This window comes from Augochlora pura, chromosome 3 (assembly GCF_028453695.1).
Source record: "Augochlora pura isolate Apur16 chromosome 3, APUR_v2.2.1, whole genome shotgun sequence".
In the NCBI taxonomy this organism is placed as follows: Eukaryota; Metazoa; Arthropoda; class Insecta; order Hymenoptera; family Halictidae; genus Augochlora; species Augochlora pura.
The window spans coordinates 22,713,744-22,736,468 of record NC_135774.1 but is presented as its reverse complement, the minus strand read 5'-3'; the positions used below and the strand labels follow the sequence as shown (position 1 = coordinate 22,736,468).

Below are 22,725 nucleotides of genomic sequence, written 5' to 3'. Positions count from 1 at the left end.
ATTGGAGCATTGTACCCATGTCCCGTTCAGCTAATCTTTCTATTTATTTTAATTCACGTTCGGTTTTCATAAAAGTATAAATCGAGATGCCTGGCTTATCAGATCCCAATCCCAATCTAATGCAGCCTATCTATTGTTCGAACGGTATCTGTGTTTTGGTACAATGTAACGTGTTTCCATTGATCTCGAACGATGGTCTGGTACACGAAACCTGTGATACAAGACCGCGTCCACTTTCACGGATGAGCCGCTTGTAAAACGAAAATAAGCCCGGACAGTATGGATCGTCCCCCGAAAGCGACGAGCAACGACCGTGTTCAAGGAGAACTCGTCGGCTTCGAAAGGGACGCGACAGAGCAATAGAGGAAAAGGTAGCCTAGCTCTAGGCTAGGTCGGATAGTGGGCTCGGGCTCTACCCAACTATGGGTACGAGCGAACAGTAGAGGTAGGTATATACCGTTCTCTGGATGGGCGATGTCCACTTCCTGAAAAACCCAGGTGGACCTGCCGCCTTTCTTTGGCTACCACCTGCCCGTCCCTCGCAACAAGCCGTTCCCGACACCGCAACTCGCTTCGCCGTAGAGGATGGTTCTCAAGATGGCTGACCGGTTGCTGCTCGGCATTAAAATTGTAAACCCCGGTAATTCCGCTCGATACCTTCGCCGAGATCTCGATGGCTTGCATGTTTCAGCTTAGGACACCCCCCCGAGGCATTACTTGGTCCGCGGTAACGGTTCGGTTTCGATTACGACCGTTTACTAAGCTCTTTCTACGTATTCTAACTCTCGTCGACCCTTCTAACGACAATTTTATGTTCAGCCGTTTCCACTACCTTGTACCGAATGTTGGATAGAAGAAGTGGGAGACTACCTGGAAGTATTGGTATTGATAATATTTGTATTTCAGAGCGGAATTTGTTTCAAGCATATCTCTAAAGTAGGTGATTTAGCAAGCTTACATCTTCAACCCCCAAAGTAAGGGGTTTTGAGCAATTCCAGCTCGTGAACCCATCAAAATGGAGGACTCGAAGCAGTTTTTCAGTAAAAACATTAAAGAAATTTCATCAGCTGATAGTGAACACTCGTTTACCGACACAAGGTTGATGTTCGGCTACCATTAATGCCTAGTTTCGAAAGGAGAATGCGAATCCTCGAGGACGCTTTCGATTCCGATTGCGTTCTGCGGAAAGAATGACTGGACGCAGATAGAGGTGCTGAAGGAGCTCAGCGATACAACGAAATATTGACCATACTTTTGTCGAACACAATTCCTAGACTTCCTCTAATGGAGCATACCGTACTACTACAGGGAATGGTGGATAGATGCAGGTTGTCGATAGAGGCCATGGTTCAGTGTGAGAAATAACTATGATGTTCTTAATTTGGACGGCTTTTTCAATGGGGAACCATTTATATACGCCACGTAATCGTCCACCCATTGTCGCGGCTAACCATGAACGTTAATGTAAGCGTATTGTATGTTAAAGGGTTTTCTACTTGCAAGTGGAAACGAGTAAATAAATTATGTGGGTGCTCGCTAGCAGTTTTTCTTGCTCGCGTAACGGTTTCGTGTAACAGGGGACTTCCTAGCTGCTTGAAAAGAATATTAATAGTGGTACTCTAACCCATTATGTACAGGATTGTAATACTTATTTTGCTCTTGAAATATGTATTTTGTACGGCCATCGAGGTATGTATTCCCGAGCACAGATCGTTCAAATAGTTACATCGTCTACACAGCTGGATGATTTGAACTATTTCGACGATATAATATATTCGTTAGCTTAATTAATATTCTAGTATTCTGAGTAACTCGATTAACATATCGGAACTCCGATATCGCCCCTCCCTCTCTAGAATATTCAAGCGTCTCTATTTAACCCTCGACCAACGGACTCCAATTTGATCGCAAAAATTGTTTATGATTTCTCACGGGACTCTGGCTTACGTTTGTAATGCGATAATTAATTGAAAGAGTCGAACAGGTAAAGTACCAATCGTCTCAAATAATTCGAATTCGTCCGAGGGTAAACGAAATTAAAAATCGTTACGTTAGCCGAATGACCAACCCCTTTTATCCAAACTCGAAACTTTAAGCTAAATCGATACCACAGCGAGATCCCCAGGGGTAAGAGGAACAACCATGAAATTTTCTGATCCTCGCTGTAGAGGAGAACCGGGAAATGGAGGGTTGAAAACTTCTATGTTCCCGAACGTGACGACGCGCGGTGCAGGGCAGGAAGAAGGAGGAGTACATTGTTTATCACGACAGTATCGCATTTCTCTCGGTGTATAGCCGGATGGGCGAACCCTGAATCGCCAGTAAGAACTATTTGACAAAGCAGAGATAGAGAAACGGGCACGAAGAAAAAAGGAAGGAGGGACAGACAGTCGAACACGTTGTATGCACACCTTGCGCCCCTCAAATACGCTCTACCGGATATTAGAATTCTAGTCTATCAAATTCTTACGATGTCTTGTCATCCGTTTCTCCCTCCAGTATTTCAAACTTATTTAATTGTTTGTGATTTTTTTCGATTCGCATAACTGTAAGAATAGTTTCCGTCAACCCTATTTTAGTTACTTTTGTACCTAAAAGCCTAATTTCACTACTCCGTTTCAACCCTCTCGAGATTTATTCATTTGATGCATTTGTTAAAATAGTTTGGCCCATCCCTGCTTCGGTTGTCTTTAGGTTATATCCCACAGAATTAATCAGATTACTTTTTCCCCAACTCTAGTATTTTTTAGCCTGGTTGTTCTAGTTTGTCTTTTTCCCATTTAAAATTTATTCATCTGACGCGTTTATAAAAATAGAGTCTCTCCTATTCTGATTATAATAATTTTTCTGATACCATCTAAGTTAGGAATCAATATATCAAGAATAAAATGAAAATGCACAATGATGTAAGTCTGAACGAGGGAAATTCAGATTCTATGAACTCGCAACTTCGATGATGCAATATCGATATTTGACTCTATTATTCTTTCGTACAATAGTCGCAGTATTTTTCTTCGTAGAAATAATGAGCGACACCGTATATGTGTTTCTCCGTTACAAAATGAACAAAATATCTTCGACCGTTTCAGGAAGCAGCTCTAAAAACGCGCAATAAAATCTACACATAACCTCTTTAGCTTATGTCACGCGGGTGCATGCATAATCACGATTTCTTACTTCGCTTATCGTTAGCAATAGGACTAACAAGTAACACGTCCAGCGACTTTATAACAGGACTGTCTACCCTACGGCACACCGGTATATCTGGTCACTTATTTATACATTTCTCTTATTTTATTGAATGTAATTTAAGTACAGTTTCGGAGTAAGACGCTCGTCATAAAACATGACGTCGACATAACCAAAGTTTTCGTCCAAATCATTGGAAGCACAAATTGGAATACGCAATCCTATTATGTTTCCATCTTAAAATTACATCTGACCAGTGCTTGCATGGATTATATCGAAAGTATGCCAGAAAGTAGTATCTACGTACCTAATCACTGAGACTTAAACCGCAGTATCTGACATAATAACAAATCGTTCTTCGAAATTTCTCACGCGACCGTTCGAAATTTTCCTAACCAATGTCCACTAGTGTTACCCACGCCGATCGTCGGTACTAAAGAAGGCGGCTGCGTTCGAAAAGAAATACCGTTGTTCGAACATTCGAACGGAGAAACACTCGATTCCTACTGGCCGAGAAGTTCGATAAATCGAATTTAAATAACTGGGTGTATCGGGGCACTAATCCGAGCGAGGTAGCAGCGGGTCTGAAGTTACGTCGATTCCCGTTCGCAAGAGAAAAATCAACGGACGTGTCGTTGTAGGAACGACGTCGACTTTACACACACGACGTTTCTTTCGAATCGATGGCTCTCCATACCGTTTTTATCGCAACGTTAGGCACACCAAGGCCTCGGTGAAACGACGAGGAGACACATTCGCTGGCGGACACACGTCGACGGGGAAAAATACTCCGAATCGCTGGCACTCGACGTATCGTTCGAGTTATCGATAGAGGCCTCGACACACGGTTTTCCCTAGCGAGAAACGGCTGTTTGTTCGTGAGCTCCGAACGCGTGACGAGCATGAGTCGGTGGAAGCATTGAGGCTAGCGAAACACGGAGAGCCGAGAGCGAAACGATCGGTGAGATAACCATAGAAAAGGAGAATGCGTACTACACACCCTATCAGATCCTAACGCATACACACGCTCTGTTTATTGTTTAGACGGTTTTGGGCCTGTGTATATACGTACGGCGAAGACAAGCGTTTCCGGTGTACATTCCGCGAGATACGAAATACCCGCCGGAGGGCGTATCGATTCGGACAAAACATTCGTGGCCAAGTGTGCCCCTTGTACCGAAAACACGCGTTCGAAACACACGGTGACACGTTTGGAGACCGATTTCTTGGTACGAGAAATGTTTCGGAGGTCACGCACGACCAGAACCAAGTTTTTCCTACCGTATGGGGTAACACTCCCGCGTCGCTGTCATGCTTCGATGTCACACCGTATCTGTGTGCGAACGGTCGAAAGCGGAGGCCAGGATGATAGTATCAGACGCACGTATACACTGTGAACACCGTTGAAGGCACACGCATGTACGCACGCACGCGCGCACAAGCACATACACCACGAGACACGCGTGCGCCCGCGAGCGTACGTGAAACAACCACCACCGCGTGCGCAGTAACACCCGAGAGACACAACCTCACACGTTGGCGGCGCGCGACAGACTGAGACGAAACGCGGCTCGCTAGACTGGAAGGGGAGGTGGCCGCGTGGTGGGGGAGTGAAGTGGCCGCTGCGGAGGGGAGCTTGTTACAGGAACGTACTCGGAGACTCGGGTGCCCGCGCCGCCTATCCTACGGATAGGTCGATAAGTATACTGTCGACCGGATATGTGTAAATTTATTATTTAGCTAAAAAGTTCCGGATAAAGAATATCCGAGCGAGGCTCAACTATTCAGGGTGTCGGAACAATTTAGTATGCATGCGATCGCCTGTATAAGAGTTTGTTGATGCTCAAACTGATACGAATTTCTGGTTCGAACTATAGACACATCGTAACGGATTCTTTAAATAAAATTCAGTGACAGTACAACTTTGATTGATTTTACAACGTGTCTTACTTCGCTAAGACTTTTTGAATAACTCAACTGAAATTGCACAAGAAGAATGCAAGCGTTCAGCAAGAAGTTGCTATGTAGTAATACATCGACTATACTTTTACGTTGAACTCGAATCGATACTATTATTATGTTGTAGTGTATGTAGGTTAGGTGGTATGAAATTGATAATTCAAAACATCTTGCTCGCTGGTTCCTCTGATTAATAATGATGGTTCTTACCGGAAGAAAAATGGGCACCGCGGACACTCGACGGAACGGCACGATCGTTTCGTAACCGCGATACAGTTTTTCAATATCTTCGTCGACTTTGAGTCGTTTTTAATCGTACCGTGACGGGGAAAACCTTAATTTCACGTGCAAAGGCTACGCGATTCGGTGTTGTTCCGAATAAAAACAAAATGTTGCTTTACAACTTAATCTCAAAGCACTCCAAACCATCTTATAACCTTCACAGATAGTAAATCGAACGATATCTGTATCTGTGTTTAATATTACAATCCTCGGTGTCCGTACACAGAGATAGTAAAACGTAATAAAACAAAAAGAAGAGTGTAATAACGTTAAATCTTATCAATCCTTTTTTTCGCAGCTGCGACGAATAATGGCCGACGAACGGAAGCGGCGTACACTGATCCATCCTGACCGGACGTTCATTGGATGATAAATCGGCGCTTTAAAAATCGTACATTAATATTTGCACGACCGAACAAATGATGAAACTGCAGTCAATATGAAATAAGAAATTATTCCATATTTTTCGACGACGTTTCTCAGTTCCTTTCACAACGTAAGACACGATCAGATCATCAAAGTTTTTCTATCTATACAGCAAAGTAACCTATTGACCATTTATGATAATAATGTAAAACATTCTGGTTCAGAAATAGGCACAATGTGAGACGGTATAATTCTCGCTGACAATTCTCATGATCTCCTTTTGAAATACAGTTCACTTACTGGAACATCTAGAGCAGGAACTCCTACAATACAGGATTTCTCATTTTAGCTAGTCGATAAGAAGGCATTGGCAATCGATCGTCGACAAGGAAAAACATTTCGTTTGCACGGACCTGATACATCCCTGGGTCCTACAGGGTTTAATATCGTGAAGGGTAGCCGAGAGGAAGGAAGATAGGGGCGACCCTAAAGCGAGGGAGTGCTGTTGCTAAAGCCGCGAGCATGAAGGGACCTTCAAATAAAAAAAGGTAGGACCTACTGAGCGAGCGAGCCAACGAGAGAGAATGAGAGACAACGAATGAGGGACGAGGAGAAAAAGAGAAAGAGAGAGGGCGAGAGAATCCGGTCCCCCTTCTTTCGAGACCAGGGAAAGGCCGTACCCACGCAGTTCTTGAAGATCATACTGGGTCCCCGCTGGCACAGCCCTGAGCAAGTAAGTAAACACGCCAAAGTTCTGGTACTTCGACGTGGAACGAAGCATTTTCCACGAGGCTGGATACCCTCGTGAAGCACAAACGGTCACTCGCCCTGTACCGGGTGTTACAAAAGTATCGGAGCAAACTTTCAGAACCGTCGGTTCGCTTCTAAAACGAATGTTTTCAAAGTACAAACAATTACAAACTGCGAATGCTCTTATGAGATTGGCACAGTGTGTTGCCATAGTAAAAAAAACCTTTGTTATTATTTCTCACGTTGTTTTATCTAATGGGTGACGCCATATTAGGGTGCGGACCAACACCAGCAATGCTCCATGCTTCTCAGTTTACACGGTTTTCCCTTCGAACGCCGTCGAGGACAATTCAGTTAACATCGTACTAACCATACCACAAATGGAAACATAAAAACCATCTTCGCGCTGTTTCAAGGGACGAAGAATACTTATGGGATCAAGAGCCTCGACAGGAACCGAGCAAATGAGGATTCGTCACGACGCCCGGTTTCTCAGTGATACCAAATTACACGATAATTATCTTCACTGTAATAATTTTTACAACAATACACAACAAGCCGTCATCGTAAGCTGGCAATTGTCACGTTGCCTTCGTAGCTAATCCAGACGCATGTGCGTCTCGTCGTCGGAAAGTTAACGAACTTATTAACTAATAATAACACCGGGGTTTCAGATCGTGGCGCATGGACACTCTTGGACGAGAAGAACCTTCGAAACTCGACGCAGGGGAGGTACCATGATGGTTCTGCTGTTCACGACGGAGTTCCGTCCGGACTTATAAAGGGACGTACGAACGTCGCGCGGGTCCTCGAGCATTGTCAACTCCGATCACACCGCGTATCGGCGAATTTACGCCGCATTTTATTGGGAGGGGGACGAATTCGTGTCGTTTAAGGCGAATTCGTGTCGGCGGTGTGACGTCCGTGTTGTGACAATACGCGAACGTAAGATAATCAGAATGTACACGCTCGGACAGCGGAGTTTGCTGGTTTGGTTAAGCCAAAGTCGACGCGTGGCAACGCTGCGGCGCGCAGCTGTCACACGCGTCATGCATCGAGTCAAAGCTCAACTTATTCTACATAAGTGTTTTATAAGAGACGAGGGATTCTGTCTCCTTCCTCGTATGGACTTGCTTGATCATTCGCGAACTCCGTTTCCACTGGCTACACCTATCAGTAGACGCTAACTCTTTTTCCTGAACGCGATCGTTGTTGGTAGTTGGTATAGGCTGTTTCATTTATTTAGGTCTGGTGTTAGTGTTATATGCAAGTGGATACAGAATAAGTTTGTTTAATTACAGTAGTTATCAATGTATGTCGCATTCGATGATTGATACGGGATGGAAGAGATGTTCATGAGATGGGTGCATAACAAATTCAGGTTGGATTGGAAGCGTCCTTGTACATATCAACTATTTATTTCTTGTATTTCTATAATGATTGGTTAATAAGACAGATGCATCGTATCAAATGTAATGTTAGAAATCTACGGTGGTCGACGGTGGTTCTCAGACAAAATGGCGGCGAACTTATTAATATGCTAGTCAGATAATTTAAATTCAAAGTAATATTTCTACTCCCGTGGACGAAACGGTGTAAAGAACGGTAGGTGTACCTATTAAGATAGCGCAAGATTTTTATTTTCTTATAAACACCATATTAAATGAAAGAGTAGATTATTAGTAGATACGTTTTTTTATGAGACAATACCACTTAAACGTGTATGAGAAATACAGTAGATAATGCGATCAACAATGCTACACAGTATCACTTCTGAAACACTTCGTAAAGCTGAATCTACAATAAAATCTAGTAAACTTGAATGTTTCATTTCACTCATAAAAAAACATACAACCTGTGAATGGCCGAAGGAGTCAAAGGGGTGAAAATAATGAAACATTAACGGTTAATATTCTGATATATCTTTATATTCATCGGGCGTGCAGCGTCGAGTTCAATTTAAAAAATAAGAGGAGAAACAGCTCATCCCAAAGACTTCCCTCATGAGTCAAAGGACAGGCATTGCGTGGCCTGGGGTATCGTTTCTCGGGGCGTCCCAGCGTCGACTCACAGCGTTCTCATGCCATCCGCTTCCCTCTCCCGAAATCCCAGACGGGAAAGTGAGTTTCGGAACATGATTGTTAATTTTACGTAACGTACAGCTCGGCTGCTCGCTAGGAACAAGTTTCCCCTCCTGCGTTTACCCAGATCTCCGCTCGATACCGAGCTTCAAATAAGAACTTTTCTCTCGGTTTCCCGATATCGACGAACACGAAGGAAAAAAGAAACGACCCTAGAAGAAGGAGAGAGTGTGTGAGAGAAAGAGAGAAAGTGAGAAATTGAAGGAGTAAAAGAGAAGAGAGAGACGAAAGAGAGAGAGAGAGAGAGAGAGAGAGAGAGAGAGAAATGAAAAGCTGCTTCGTAAATATCTCTACAGAGAGAGAAGTTCTCACGCTCTCCTCGGGAGAACGTTTCCATTCGAAACTACGAGTCGCCTCAGAGTGAGGCTTGGCTCTCTCTTTCTCTCTTTCCTTTTTCCCTCTTGCTCTCTCTTTCGCAGCGTGCTTTCGAAAAACAAACCGATATTATCAATGTTAACTTCACGGTGAAAGAGGGGACTGGACAAAGGCGAGAGTAACAGCGAAAGAGAGGATGGAAGGATAGGGTTAGTCTCTGTATCAACTGTGCACCCTTATCAATTGGAAAATTGGTGTGTGCAGTAGGAGCGGAAGAGGAGGGGACTCGACTATGCTCTCAGCAATGGAGGGGAGGAAGAACGATTAGGTTTGCCAGCAGGGCCGTACCGATCCGTGGATCCACATTGGTAGTAGGAGGGGGGAGGGCATGAGCTGCGAAAAGGGAAAGAAGAGAGAGAGAGAGAAAAAAGGAACGATGTACATAGGTGTATCGGGGCGAGTGGGCGTAATTTTGCAACTTTTCGATGCGCGCTTATTACGAGGCAAGAGGAGGAATTCTGTAAAGTCCGAAATTGTTTTAACGATCCGCATTGTCTATGCACCCTCCGCGAGAATTAGACATTTCCAGAGGCCTGGCTGGCGAGAAGGGTGCTCGTACAAAAGCCAGGGGCGTATCCAAGGAATAGAAGGGAGCCTTTGTGTGCACGCTGAAAGAGAGGGAGGGAGGCAGGGAGGAAAAGAGGGAGAGGGAGCGAGAGAAAGAGACACCCACAGAGAGCGAAGAGGAAGAGGAAGAGAGAAGAGCGAGAGAACCGAGGCAAGTGAATCAGCGACAGAGAAGAAGAGATGGATCGAGGGTTGACCGAAGGAGGAAGAAGAAGGAAGAGCGATAAGACGGTTAGAGCGCATGCGTCACTCGTCGTGGGCGTCGGGAATGTGTTGACACGAGAACCCGAGAGAACGTTGTGGTTCTAATACCGTGACGTCCGCGTTATCGTCGATGCGGTTCCCATACTGCGGGTCCGCCCACAGTCTTTCGAAATCACGAAAAAATATTCTGGCCAAAAATTCCTATTTTATTAATCTACGGATCCTAGTTCAGTTATATAATGCTCCTTTGAGCGACGAACGATGGACGTTTCTGTACGACTTCACGGACGACGATGACTGAGACCCTTTAAATCCCTACCAGTTCCTATTGGTACGTTTTGGAGCGTACTTCTTCCACATCCGTTGATCCCTTATCAGAACTAATACAAACAATCACCTACTCGAGGTAATGACTATGTGTTTCAAGTTTGATGAAGGTTTCCGAAGGCCAGGTCAAAATAGATCCAGCTACGGTGGTCTGAGAACCGTAGGTAGCACTAGGAAGAATTTGAATACCGTCAGAAGAAATGCCACGGAATAATTATTTGCAAAGAATCACTGTTCGAAAAAGGAAATACATTATTTAGTTTAAATTAAAATCGATATCAGGAACACCCGAGAAGATTATCTTTTATTTTCTATTTCTCATTTGATATTCTTTTGTCTTCACTTTTCACGACTGAAATTGTGGATTTAGTGTACAAAATTGCATATGAAATGAATCCTTCAAACAACGACGGTTACTCTTTCGATAGTACCTTCGTGTATGCATTTCTTATATTATGTATAGTCTGCAATCTTGATATATTCTTGGCTTTTTACAAGTATCACACCGTGATGTTACTTGAGCATATTTTATCTGAATATGGTGTATTATTTAAGACAGTATTTGCATAAATTTCAATTATATCTACTTAAAATATCACTCAATTGAGCAGATACTTATTTATAGTTGTCAAACTCTATTTTCTAGCTCTGATGGCGAATAAAGTGAACTTGATTAAAATATGTCTCGCCACCATTGCATCAAAAACGCACATGCTGTATTGTATTGTTAGTTGCCGTGTTCAGTATACTTTGTAAATTAGTTAGTATACCGACCCAATTTTAGGTCTCTAGCGACACTTAGAAAATTAATCCACATTTAATATTAAGATAATAACGCTGAAATTTATTCGAGTTTTATCCTATACGTTCCACAATTTTCTTTAACATTGAGATAAGGAAAAGGATTGTGCAACTTCTATTTTGTCATTCTGAAGACTCATAGTTGAATGTCGACGATTGACTCAACTCTGTCTGATAATACATCAGACAATATTGCACAGACGATGACGACAGCAACGAGCAATCGAAAGGTGAAACAATGACAGTGATCGGAAAATATGCTCAAGACGACGAACGTCAATCGATGCTATTTTATCAAATGCTGAAAGACTCATTCTACCACCGTTGGGGGTTGGGTTCGTTAAGAGATAGAGGTTTCGTAAAATACTCGCGCACTAAATACGTATTCGCTCCTATTTAAAAAAGATTATTAAATTGTACACAAAAAATTGTCAACATTTCTTTAACAAAATATGACATTATTAATCATTTGAAAACGGGTCGATTGTTATCTGTTATGTACAATAGCAAATGAAACAGTACAGTTGCGGATAAAGGATTTCTGTTAGCATTATACGGGGGTTTGTCAACTTTTATGCATGAGCAGGGCACCACTACCAACCACTTTTGAAAAATTCTATGCATTTATGAGTGCGGACTTTATAGGGCGGTAAGAAAATCGCGATCGTCGCCTACGACTTGTTCCTGCGGGATTACGCGTGCGAACTTTTAATGCTGCCATTTGTAAACACAGTTCACGCAGTAGTGAAATCTAATGCGTAATAACTCGAACACCAATGTTCTTTCGAACAAAAGGAAACGTTCTGCTTAAAACGTTCCTCAACGAAACACAACCGAAAACGACATCGAAGTCGTTAAAATTATAAAACTTCCTTTAACGTGCCTTTTTTTACACTGTACAATAAGGAGTCAGAAAATTCGTTAGCTATATACAGAACACATAGACACATCGCTGTCGAACCCATTTGTATTACTTTTTCATTAGGTCAATGAAATTAGTAGTGACGCCAGCGTATTATGAAACAGTCAATATAAACAAACCCGTGTTACGCATACACATGTGCTTCCGTCATACACGGATCTCGATCTCGATGCGAGCGTGATAGAGGATAGAGTACTCAACGGACAAAGGGCAGCGACAGTTATCAGAGCGAAAAAAAGGACCCTAGGGTAGAACGCAGGTGCACCAGTGCAAATCAAACAGTACCAATAACCCATCCCGTGTGTGCATGGTTTAAGAAGGGAAGAAAGGGCGGAGCATATCGCCACGCTGTGCATCCACGGTTTACGAAGGACTTTTATCAAAAATCGAAGGTGGTATACAACGAAAGCGGAGAATGAGTGTACGAGCCGAGTAGAACAAAGAAAAAGGATGGGCAAAATGAGTATGAGTCGGGTGGGAGACGAAAAAAAAAGAGGTAGAAGAAAGGAAAACGAAAACAGAAGTATGGTGGGGAGGCAGGAAGCTTTCGACTGAAGGAAGATAAAGAAAGACTAAAAATTTCTCAAATTCAGTCAGCAGAAATACTGCGTTTTCGAAAGTACTACGTAGAAAGCGATGGTGGAAGTGTTGAGGGACAGCGCAACACCGTGTCAGGGTAAAATGTAGATAGGGTAGAGCGAGTGAGAGAGACAGACAAACAGAGAAAAAGAGAGAGAAAGAGAGAGCGACAAAAAGAGTGAGAGATATATAGCGCGCATCCAAATTTCGGTGGGAAAACCTCCTACCTTTTTACTGGGATAATCTGGGGTTTTCAGAGCGATGTCATAGCAGAATGACGTTGGTTGCTCTAGGCGAAACCGACGGTCGGCGATGGCCGTGCAGCTCACCACTGAGAACACTGAGGTCGCTCCATGTCTCTCACTCGACCCAAGCCACGACCCCGCCCATTGTGGGCCCGCTAATATTCTCGAGGTCGTATGTTAAACCATAAACCACCGAATGCGTTCATATATCTGATTAATTCCGTCCGTAAACCACCGTAGATATCGCCTGATATTCCGCGTAGCGATATCTGCGTCGCAAGATTATCAGCGTTCTTGGCCACTGACGTCAAAGCCCCTTGTGCGAACTTCGGATACCTCGCCGTAGTTTAATGGCGGCACCACTTGCTTGTCGCACGCAATAGTCACCGTTGTCGCTGTTCTGCACCGATATTGACGGAGAAAAAAGTCGACGACGGATTTCCCATTACAAAATCCATGCGAGTTTCAATAGTATTTAATTGCATTTACTAAAATGACTCACGGTGAACATCGCGGTTACTCGAGAGCCCGAGTTTCTTTTTTATCTATATTGATACTCAAGCGTTTCCATCCCGTACCATGTTGCCCCATCATCAGCCTATGCACATGTATAGCTCGACAAGTTCAAAAAGATCGTCGCGGTGGGAGAACGGCAGACAGGTCATTTTCCCCACCATTTGTCTCCATAGACTACTTCTACCTCAGTTCCTGTGCTAGTTTGATTTTTACGAGTCATCCTGCGTTGAGACCCGAAAACAGAATTTGAATATTTTAGAGACTATTTGAATTTGACTACCGCAATTCCCAGTCATTCCTTTTCTAAGAATACTAGTCAAATTAGAAGTAAATATACTAAAAATTAACTCGCTTCAAATATCGATACTTTAAAAGGTCGATTTCTATGTATGTGCCTAGTGACGAACTGTCACTACGTCACCGTCATCGCGCCGTCCGATCAAGGTGACGACATACGAATAACGCGTCAGCGCTGCGACCAATCGGCGCATAGTACGATGATACTACCACCAGCCAATCAGCCGCGACCGCGGGTGCAAATGAAACCACCAGCACAGTCACGCCAGTACTACAATCATAGCGGTGATTAATTTTCCGAGATATCATTGTGGAATATTTGTTGAAAAATTTTTCCTCCACGATTCAAAAATATTTGATTTATATTCCTAATTTCTTCTGAAAGTAATTCCACTTACCCGATAAGCAGTACAAGTAAACACGGATCTTTTCGCAAAAGATTATTATTAAAAAAAGAAATAAATTAGCAGAATTCGCCGAGAGTCGGCTAGTAAGGTGCTCTTTGCCATCCACTCGAACTGTTACGACAGTCGACCAGGTTTCCTCAGGTGCTCGCGACACGGACGTTTCAACTGTAATCTAAAGATGGTTCCCTACGAATCGTAGCACGAGGTAATCACGTTCAAGACGGCAACCGCGGCTTGATTTAGAGGAGCCCCTCTGTCAAGCCGTACGACTCCACCGGGACTCAGGGTACCGAGGCGCTCCTCAATCCATAACCGGCACACCTCGGTGCTGCCCGTCCTCTTTCCGGTTCAATACGGCGAGAATCAGCAGGAACAAGCCCACGAACTGGTCTGGGGTGCTCCACAGCAATAACGGCGGAGACGTGAACGTGGATTGAGAACCGACTGGCCTGGCGGGCCCGAGGTAGAGTTCTACATTAAGCGAATTGTTTCAAATAAATATTTACTATCATAAATGTTCGAATGAATTGTCCAAAGTTTGAAAATTTTTTATAGGTGATTACTAAATAAAAGATTTAATCTTTCTAATAAAATATAAATGCAAGTTTCAGGTTTATTTTTCAAATTTTTTAAAATGAAAATTATATAAAATTACAAAATTATTCGTTACTTCCGAAACCCATTTTCGTAGTAAAGAACACTGATCGCTGGTCGTCATAATTACCAAGCACTGGGATGTGTGCATTAAACAGATTTTGTTTATTCATAAACTAGAACCTATTATATAAAATATTGCGTACCGGTTTTTAAAAATTGTAATAACTGTAGAAATGATCGCCGTTTGAAAACTTGCGCAAATACGCTGGACTGTGGGGACGAAAATCATAAGAGGCGCAGTACAAGTTGAATGTCGCGCTGAGAATTCTAGATGGAGCTCCAGGCAGACAGATGCGCAAAGAGAGCGAGACCGCAAGCACGGATGAGTTAGCAGCCAGGCATCTTGTTCGTGTGGACACACACATAGAACCCACTGGATTCGTTCTGTCTCTCTCGATCATGTCTCGTTTTTTTCCTATAACGACTGCGCGAACTGGATGCGTATTAAAATGATGAGGATAAAAACGCTTACACGGAAGAAACCGAAATGGTTTACTTGGCGGAGGTATTACTGTACCGTAGAATTACTAACGCAGGCTTAAAACCGTAGAACTAGGAATAACGCTAAGATATACTATAAGAATAAACCAACTGTTAATTACAACAACGATGTAGCCTGATACCGTAGATCCGATACACACCGCCGACAAAATCAATGACCGTTCTGGTTATACATATTCTAGAGACTGAATAAATCCTAACTTTAAAAACTACTCCGATTGATTCCGTCCTCTACACAAATGTAGTCCGAAGCGTTGCAACCGTCAAAAAGTTACGTGCACGTGAAAATGATACATAATTGATATGATCGATACACGTCACGATGTTTTATGTTCCTATTACGTATTCCATTTTGTATACGCTATTCTTTCTAACATTATTTACGAGTATATTTTAAATTACACAATGCAGATATGTAAATATTTTACATTCACCTTTGACAATGATAATCCAATAAGGTAATAATAAAGGGTGTAAAACGATTTCTTAAATTCAGACCAGTGTCACGAGGTGTCGTGCTTCACTGCGCCCCACCAATTGGATTCCCACCACCTTTCGATCGTTATACAGAATGTCAATTCATGCTGAATATTTACTGAAGAATATTGCATCGAAACAACGAAATGGATGAAAAAAAAATTAAATAACTTCATGATATAGTAGAAATTGCAAAATCATGTTTATAAGTAGATTTTTAAGGAAACATAATAAATTCACGGAGGAAGCCGAAAACATCCGACGAAGGAACGCGGCGATTGGTTGTCAGGGGTTATGTATGTAGAAATACCGTCGATCATTGGTCGAGCCCAAGTGGAGGGAGTCGTTCATATCCCTTAAGATAGGCTTGCGTTTTCACAGAGGTAAGAGACAGTGTTGGAAAAGGATTGTGCTTATGAGTACATAGTTTACGAGTTCGATCGCAGTATCCGGTTTCAGTGAGTGTGTTGTGTGAGTCGACACAGTGGAGAGGAAAAAGGTTAAAGTGAAAGAAAAACAACGAGGCGAAGATCGAGGGTGATCGTTCCCAGAAAAAAGGATATTCCGAAGTTTTTTTTGCATGATATGTAGAACGAACGTTATTTAGTGCGTGTGCATATATACAGTCACGTACGCGGTGTATTACGATACAAAAGTTAATTTCACACTGCGAACATATGTGTATGCGCGCTTGCGCGTGGTGAAAGGACGATTAGAGAAGCTTCGCTGTCGGGAACGGTGATCGTGTTGCGCGAAAGATCCGTGTAGGGCACCGAAAACAAACAAATCGTGTCCGCCATCTTGCGCCTCTCCAGCTGCGTTGAAAAGAAGTGGGAGAAGTTAGACGACGCGTGTGTTTTCATTTTCGTGGGGTAAAAAAGTGTAAAAGGTGGCCAACGGTCACCGAATGTGGTCAAATTCGCAAATAATACGAATAGGGAGGACTGCGAGAGAACTCGAAGCAAGCGGGGCGAGGTAGCATTGCGCTTACAGAGGAGGTTCGTGGGGTACCCCACCAAGTTTATTCCTCTTCGTTCCCCCTACCCTTTTGCCCTGGATCCCAAGATTATTGCGCAGTTAGAAAAATCACTGAACCCAAACACCACCGCAAACTTTTCGGTCTCATCTTTGAAAAGTGGCCCGCAGACATAATACGGTATGTTTCATTATTTTTTTCATTTCGATTAATTGCGTAGCCTGTTTTCCCGGTGTTTACGCGACATCAATACAATATCAAATTTCGATCAGAAGAAGGTTCTATCCTACGTTCCGCAAACTTTTCAATTGTTGACAATATGTTCGAAGTTAGTTAATTGTAATGAATATTTATCTAATAAATAAGATGTAATAAACTAACGTCATAATGTTAAATGTTCTACGCAGTAATAAGTTTCAAATAAAATGATGAAAATTGTTTATGAGTTGACCTAATAGCTCTTCAATTGATAATATACTCATATCTTATAAAAAATGGAACGTGAAAGTTTTCTATACTCGCTATGATAATTGTATGATATGTGTATATGGGTGGATTAGATGAGTAAACATACTCAAAACATGTGTTATCAATAGATGTACTCCAAAAATTTCCGGTACCCGACATCGAAGTCGAGTCATGTAATGCAAGAAATGTTGATAACTTACCGACTCAATCTAAGTATTATTTAACCCGACTTCAATATCAAATACCTGAAATTTTCGGATATCTCTATTGATAACACATGTTTTTATACAATTTCGGAACTTGACTCCAATTCGAGAAACGTACCCAATCGGCTGAATACGAAATGTTGGATACTCGTCCACGCGTAATTATCAATGGAAGAAGAGAATATAAAATAACTTCCTCAAAGAATGAAATAATGTATAAAATGCAATGAAATGAGAAATTTATAATTTTTACTGGTAATTAAAAAGTTTTACCAAAGTAGACCTTTAACCCTCGCAGTACCGGCGTTTGGGCGTTTACGCGACTCCCATGTTTGGAATCAAACCGATCCATGACCTTATGTACACAAATATTTTGATCTAAAATTTTGCTATTATTATCATTATCATTCGTTGTCATTATTATTACTTAATTATTTTCCATACTTTTTTTACATAGTAATTACATTTACGACATTTATTTCTGTATCTGTTGTTGTTGCTCTAATATAAAGAAACAACATACGTTTTTAACGGTTAAGGGAAGCTTCGAATTCAGGATCCGCAAAAACCCGGATCCGATACGGCGAGGGTTAATATAATAGATTTTATGAGAATTCAAATTTTGATAAATTATTTTATATACAAAATTTTAAATAAAACATTGCATAATTCCTGATTCATGAAAACATTGTGAGTTAAAGAAATAATACTATAAATATTTATCAAGAAATAAGTACCTTTATAAATAAATAAATGTTTAACAAATATTTATAAATACAGTTATAGTATTATTTTATTATATCACAATGTTAACATGAATCAAGAGTTATGCAATGTTTTTAATGCGAATGTAAATATGTAACATTATTTTATCACTAGCCTTTAATTTCAGCCAACTTGAATGTTTGTCAAGTATATTAGTTATCTACTTATTCTATCTATTGGTTTTGCAGACGGGTTGGCTTACTTTGTAAGTGATAAAGTCAAAATTACAATAAAGAAGCCATGACGAATTCTGCACCAAAATTGGACAACAAAGTAGAGCGGCATGGTTCACCAAATGTTGGTGTCGAGCGACACCACCGCTCTAGTGCAATCAAATCGTCAACGTTCTTCCATAATGGTGGAAGGTCTTATAGCAGAAATTCTACTGGTCGATTGAGCTGCAGCCCACATTATTCGTCCAAAAGTACAAGAAATTCACTGTTCCGGTATGAGTATAGTCCTCGAGGCAGTCCAACAAACAGCTTTTACGCGGGTGCAAAGTTTTCTGAACCACCATCTCCTGCGAGCCTTCCCAAACCACCGAGCCATTGGACTACGAGACTGATGACCAGTTGTCAGCAAGCAGACAGGAGTTGCGATATTTCAAATCATCTGAAGATGATATTAAACGTCCAAGCTTGATATTCAAAGACCAACGAAGAACCGGTAAAAACGGTTATCAACTCTTAAAGAGAGAGACAGGTACGAAATTATCGTTTCCACTCTTGAATTAAGGATGTATTTTTCTCTTGTACGTTATATATCAAGCTAATCATTTGAGGAGAAAAAGGAGAAAGTGTTTACATACAAAAATAACTGCGCGATAACACAATCTAAAGACGATATGAGTAAGATGCAACTAGTTCAGGGCACCAGTGTCTTCAGATTCACGGTATGGATGCTGAGTGAAAAAAAACAAACCATCATTTGTTCTTTAAGCTATTATACAAGGCATTACAAAAACATTAAGAATAATGACGCAGGTGCGTCTACCGCGAACCGTGATTCAAGTATATGATAACTTGTAACGATTCTATTATGCGCCGTCTATGAAGATATAAACGTATGTATTTTAGATTATTATTATATATGATTAACTTGCAGAGACGCATACACATACACATATACACAAACACTGTTATATTATCTGTTTGACGAAATGGTACGAAGACACAGGCAAAGCTGCATTAGCTATTTTTAGAAACGATAGCTATAGTTCGTTTTTTTTTCTTAATGAATCAAAATTGCTACAACTTTAGCACTGTTGATCATGGAAATATAGTTTTATTCTTTTCTTTTACTTCCGGGATTTTTTCGAAAATAATTCTAACAAATCTTTCATGTTTTGTCATAGAATGTACACTATTTTTTTTTCGTCAAGAATTACTTTATACTTATGAATAGGGGTTAAACTTTAAGTGTCACATATATTCATCTACTGCTCTTTAGCATAAACTTAGGTATTGGTTCAGTATGTCTCAGACTAGTTTATTGTAATGAATAATTAATTTGTTGTCCCCAGTTTCTATTAAGGTTTCAATATTTTTGGTATAATCCATAAGCTTATTGAATCTTAGAGGCATAATCAAATTATCCCTACAGATTATTCCGAGTGAAAATTTTTGTTTCTATTAATCCTATTCTTTTTATTGAAGATATCTTTATTCCTTTTGCAGCTTTGCAATATTTGTGCAAAGCAATATGGTAAGGTTTAAATGACAAGTTTCCAATGTGTATACAGATGGATTAATTTTTCGAAATTCGTATAATTGATGGAGGAATGATAGGAGATCGAGTGAATGATAAGAATAAAGAAAATGATCTGATGTATATGTTGATGAATGAATATTAATTTTTTCAGAAGGTTCACGATTGAGCAACGTTTGTGCTTAAATTGAAAAGTTTTTATGAGAAATTATTACACGTGATAAATTAAAAATTAATTTTTACATAATGTATTAGGTATAACAAGGAGTTTGTCGTTAGACTATCACTAAGACTTACTTCTTCAACATCGGAATTGTAGTTTCATTGGATAACAGTATCTATTATTCTTTCTAATCTGCTATCAGATAGAGATGTTCAGAACATCTTTTTTTTTTGCTTAACAGATATATCCGACACCTAAACGAAAGAAAAACTTTCGCTTTTCTTGTGCATCCAAAAATTAATTTTATTTTCTCTTCAATAACTTTGCACGTATATTTTGACATTGCATTACGAAAGTGACAATGATGGTTTTTAATTTCCTTGCCTATTTTTTTTCTCTTTGTTTTTCTTGACCCAAAGTACATTTAAACACATATCGACTGACCAAATTACTTTGAAGCGGAGTTTTAACTAAAATGTTATTTTTCTTCGAAGGGAATATTTTTTTCTTTATTTCTTTCTTTTTCTTTTAAATTACATTGGTTCCATGTCTTTCCTTAGTATACTTCTAATTTCTTTCTCGTAAGTTAGTTTATAGGGCGAATTACTAAATAGGTCTTTTGGTGTATGTATATGCAGATCTCAGAAATCAGATTGTATTCGCGCGCGTGAATGTGTATGTATGTATGTGTGGGGGAGGGGAGTGAGGGAGAAAGAGAGAGAAAAAATGCTAGTAGAAACATGCAATTTCGAACTTTCGATTACTTTCTCCGTATTTGTAGCTGGCGAAATTTTTGATTGTTTCCAGAGCCACGCTCGGACCACTGATCCGTGTGTGTGCGCAAAATAACAGATAGAAATTCTGATGTAAAGTTCGACATGAATTTCATTGGTTTTCATTGGCAACCGGTTTTCACTGGACACGATCTCTTGGTCTCTCAGCCTCTCTCGTTCTCCTTTTCTTTCGCGATAGCCGGTGCCGTGCAGTGGCTCGTACCAAAGATCAGGAGAACAAAACTTAACGAGGAAAAAGAAAGCACATCCGTCTACGTTCCCCTCGCTTTCATCATTCGATTGTCCGTAAGAAACTTCGTTTCTATCAAATTCGCATGGTTTCCTCGAACTTCTATTTCTTTCGAAAAAGAGAGAATTGATCTTTGCCAGTTTAACAAATTCTTGGCGATCATAAAAACGCTATTTTTCCATTTGTTTGTTTTGAATCTTCCATAAGAGCAAAACAATTTTATCGGCATAAGCGCAATAATGACGCAGCCAATGCAAAATAATTTTCTGCTTGTCTCTGTAGACTCGCAGACATCCTTCGACATAGAAATCATTTGTTTCACTGAGAGTTTATTTCGGAAAAAAAATCTTCAATTCAAAGATCCACACAAACGTTTTTCTTCTTACATCTTTTCGTTCGAAGCATGTCTTCTCTTCTTAGCCCGTAGGTGTCTCAGTATTTGTCCAGTGATTCTGTGCGAATGATCGTGTAAACCCGTTAGTCTTTAAACGAGTGATTTGTAAATAATGTGTGCCAGGAATCGGTCGAAAACCTTTTGCAACGTGCGAATCCAATGATTCCAACGGTTTTATCGGGCGCGCGAGGCAAACGAATTAAAACACTGCCGTCCTGTCGGGAATCTATTAACCAAAATGAAACGGAAAATAGGAAGGGAAGCTTGAGGCAGAAAGACCGTGCAAACGGGAAAATTATCGCGCGCGCAGGGTACAAATGCGTCGAGTTTTTCTTTTTCGGTGTTGTGTAAATATAAGGATGAGATAGACTGACGGGTTCGAAACGAAAACAAAAACGAGTGTAATTTTCAAACAGCACGTGTGTGTATAAATGTCCTGTATAAAAATTAGTGTACATACGAACCAGAGGGAGGGGAAAAAAAGCTAAATCGAACGGGCACGTAAATTATGTATATGTATATACATACGAGTACAGTAAAGAGCCGATGACGAGATATAGAAGGCGTATGGTGTGTGTTCGGTGGCAACGGCGTTTTGTTCCGTTCCGATCGAGACTGTTGACTATAGGGGGATTCGATACTTCGAAAGTGCAGCAATGCAAGCGTATTTTACCTGCTCGGGTCTCGCGGAGGAGCGAAAAATAGTCAGTATATATATGTATGTATATATAAGTACATACGTACATGCATACATATGTAAACGTAAATAAGCATTGGGGAAGACAAGAAATAGATGTAAAAGACGGTTGAAGGTTGAGTCCTTTCTTTTCGAGGCACGTAGCAGTAGGCAGGCAATGTATCGAAGGTGTTGATGGGTGGGAGAAAGAGGGGAGCAGGGATATGCGACGCTGTTTACGAGTGTATAGTCGTAGGTGGCGCACGAGTTACAAAGCGAAATAATCAACCAATTGATAATGTTTATTAAAAAAGAAGGATAAGAAATTAGCTGTGATGATGACCCTATAGGTACTACTAATTTTTAATTGGTAACTGATGAATATTTATATATGTATGTATATATATATATATATGTGTATATGTATATATATATATATATATATGTATATATTATATCTATACAATAAACTGTAAGATGTGCTAATTTAGGAATGTGCAAGTACCGATGAATACGTTATACTTTCTATCAAGGGGGAACACGAGAGAGAAAGACGTATATACTCGCTGGATGTTAATTATCGAAAGCAAAAGGAACGAAATACCAATTTTCTTCTCTCTGTGCGCGTTAAGAAACCAATGGGACGTGAGACGGGGAGAATAATATCACAACCCCATATACTCCAAGTGTTACTACATTTAATTTATCGGAAATGTTTTTAGTGGAACAGCATATAATGAGGGAAAAAATAACGAAGAAACGTTCGAAAACGCTATGCGATTATG

General features: G+C 40.8%; 3 protein-coding genes and 1 long non-coding RNA gene across 6 annotated transcripts in view; 2 read left to right on the top strand and 2 right to left on the bottom strand.

Annotated features, from left to right (window-relative positions):
- Mura (ring finger protein murashka) overlaps positions 1-4,847 on the bottom strand; it is a 17,848-nt gene extending 13,001 nt beyond the window's left edge. The window contains exon 1 of the mRNA XM_078176992.1: positions 4,471-4,847. Within this exon, the coding sequence (XP_078033118.1) occupies positions 4,471-4,502 (32 nt within the window). The 5' untranslated portion in view covers positions 4,503-4,847. The remainder of the gene's footprint in view (positions 1-4,470) is intronic.
- Positions 4,081-8,350, top strand: LOC144467960 (uncharacterized). Of its 2 annotated transcripts, XM_078176994.1 has the most exons (5): positions 4,081-4,150; positions 5,729-5,926; positions 6,146-6,529; positions 6,963-7,112; positions 7,221-8,350. In XM_078176994.1, exons 3-5 carry the CDS (start codon positions 6,395-6,397, stop codon positions 7,326-7,328), a joined length of 393 nt encoding a protein of 130 aa, XP_078033120.1. In that variant the 5' UTR covers positions 4,081-4,150; positions 5,729-5,926; positions 6,146-6,394; the 3' UTR covers positions 7,329-8,350. The 2 variants fall into 2 exon arrangements, with proteins under 2 accessions (XP_078033120.1, XP_078033119.1); XM_078176993.1 differs by having other exon boundaries at positions 5,729-6,529.
- Positions 8,351-8,456: 106 nt separating this feature from the next.
- On the bottom strand, positions 8,457-14,013 carry LOC144467961 (uncharacterized). Of its 2 annotated transcripts, XR_013493745.1 has the most exons (3): positions 13,210-13,349; positions 12,690-13,107; positions 8,457-8,839 (listed from the first exon to the last, which is right to left on the bottom strand). It is a non-coding gene; the product is annotated as an uncharacterized LOC144467961 (long non-coding RNA). The 2 variants fall into 2 exon arrangements; XR_013493744.1 differs by having other exon boundaries at positions 12,690-14,013.
- Positions 14,014-15,966: 1,953 nt separating this feature from the next.
- LOC144467858 (proline-rich nuclear receptor coactivator 2) lies at positions 15,967-22,725 on the top strand. Its single transcript, XM_078176838.1, has 2 exons — positions 15,967-16,718; positions 18,166-22,725. The coding sequence occupies exon 2, from the start codon at positions 18,218-18,220 to the stop codon at positions 18,617-18,619; it is 402 nt and encodes a 133-aa protein (XP_078032964.1). The 5' UTR covers positions 15,967-16,718; positions 18,166-18,217; the 3' UTR covers positions 18,620-22,725.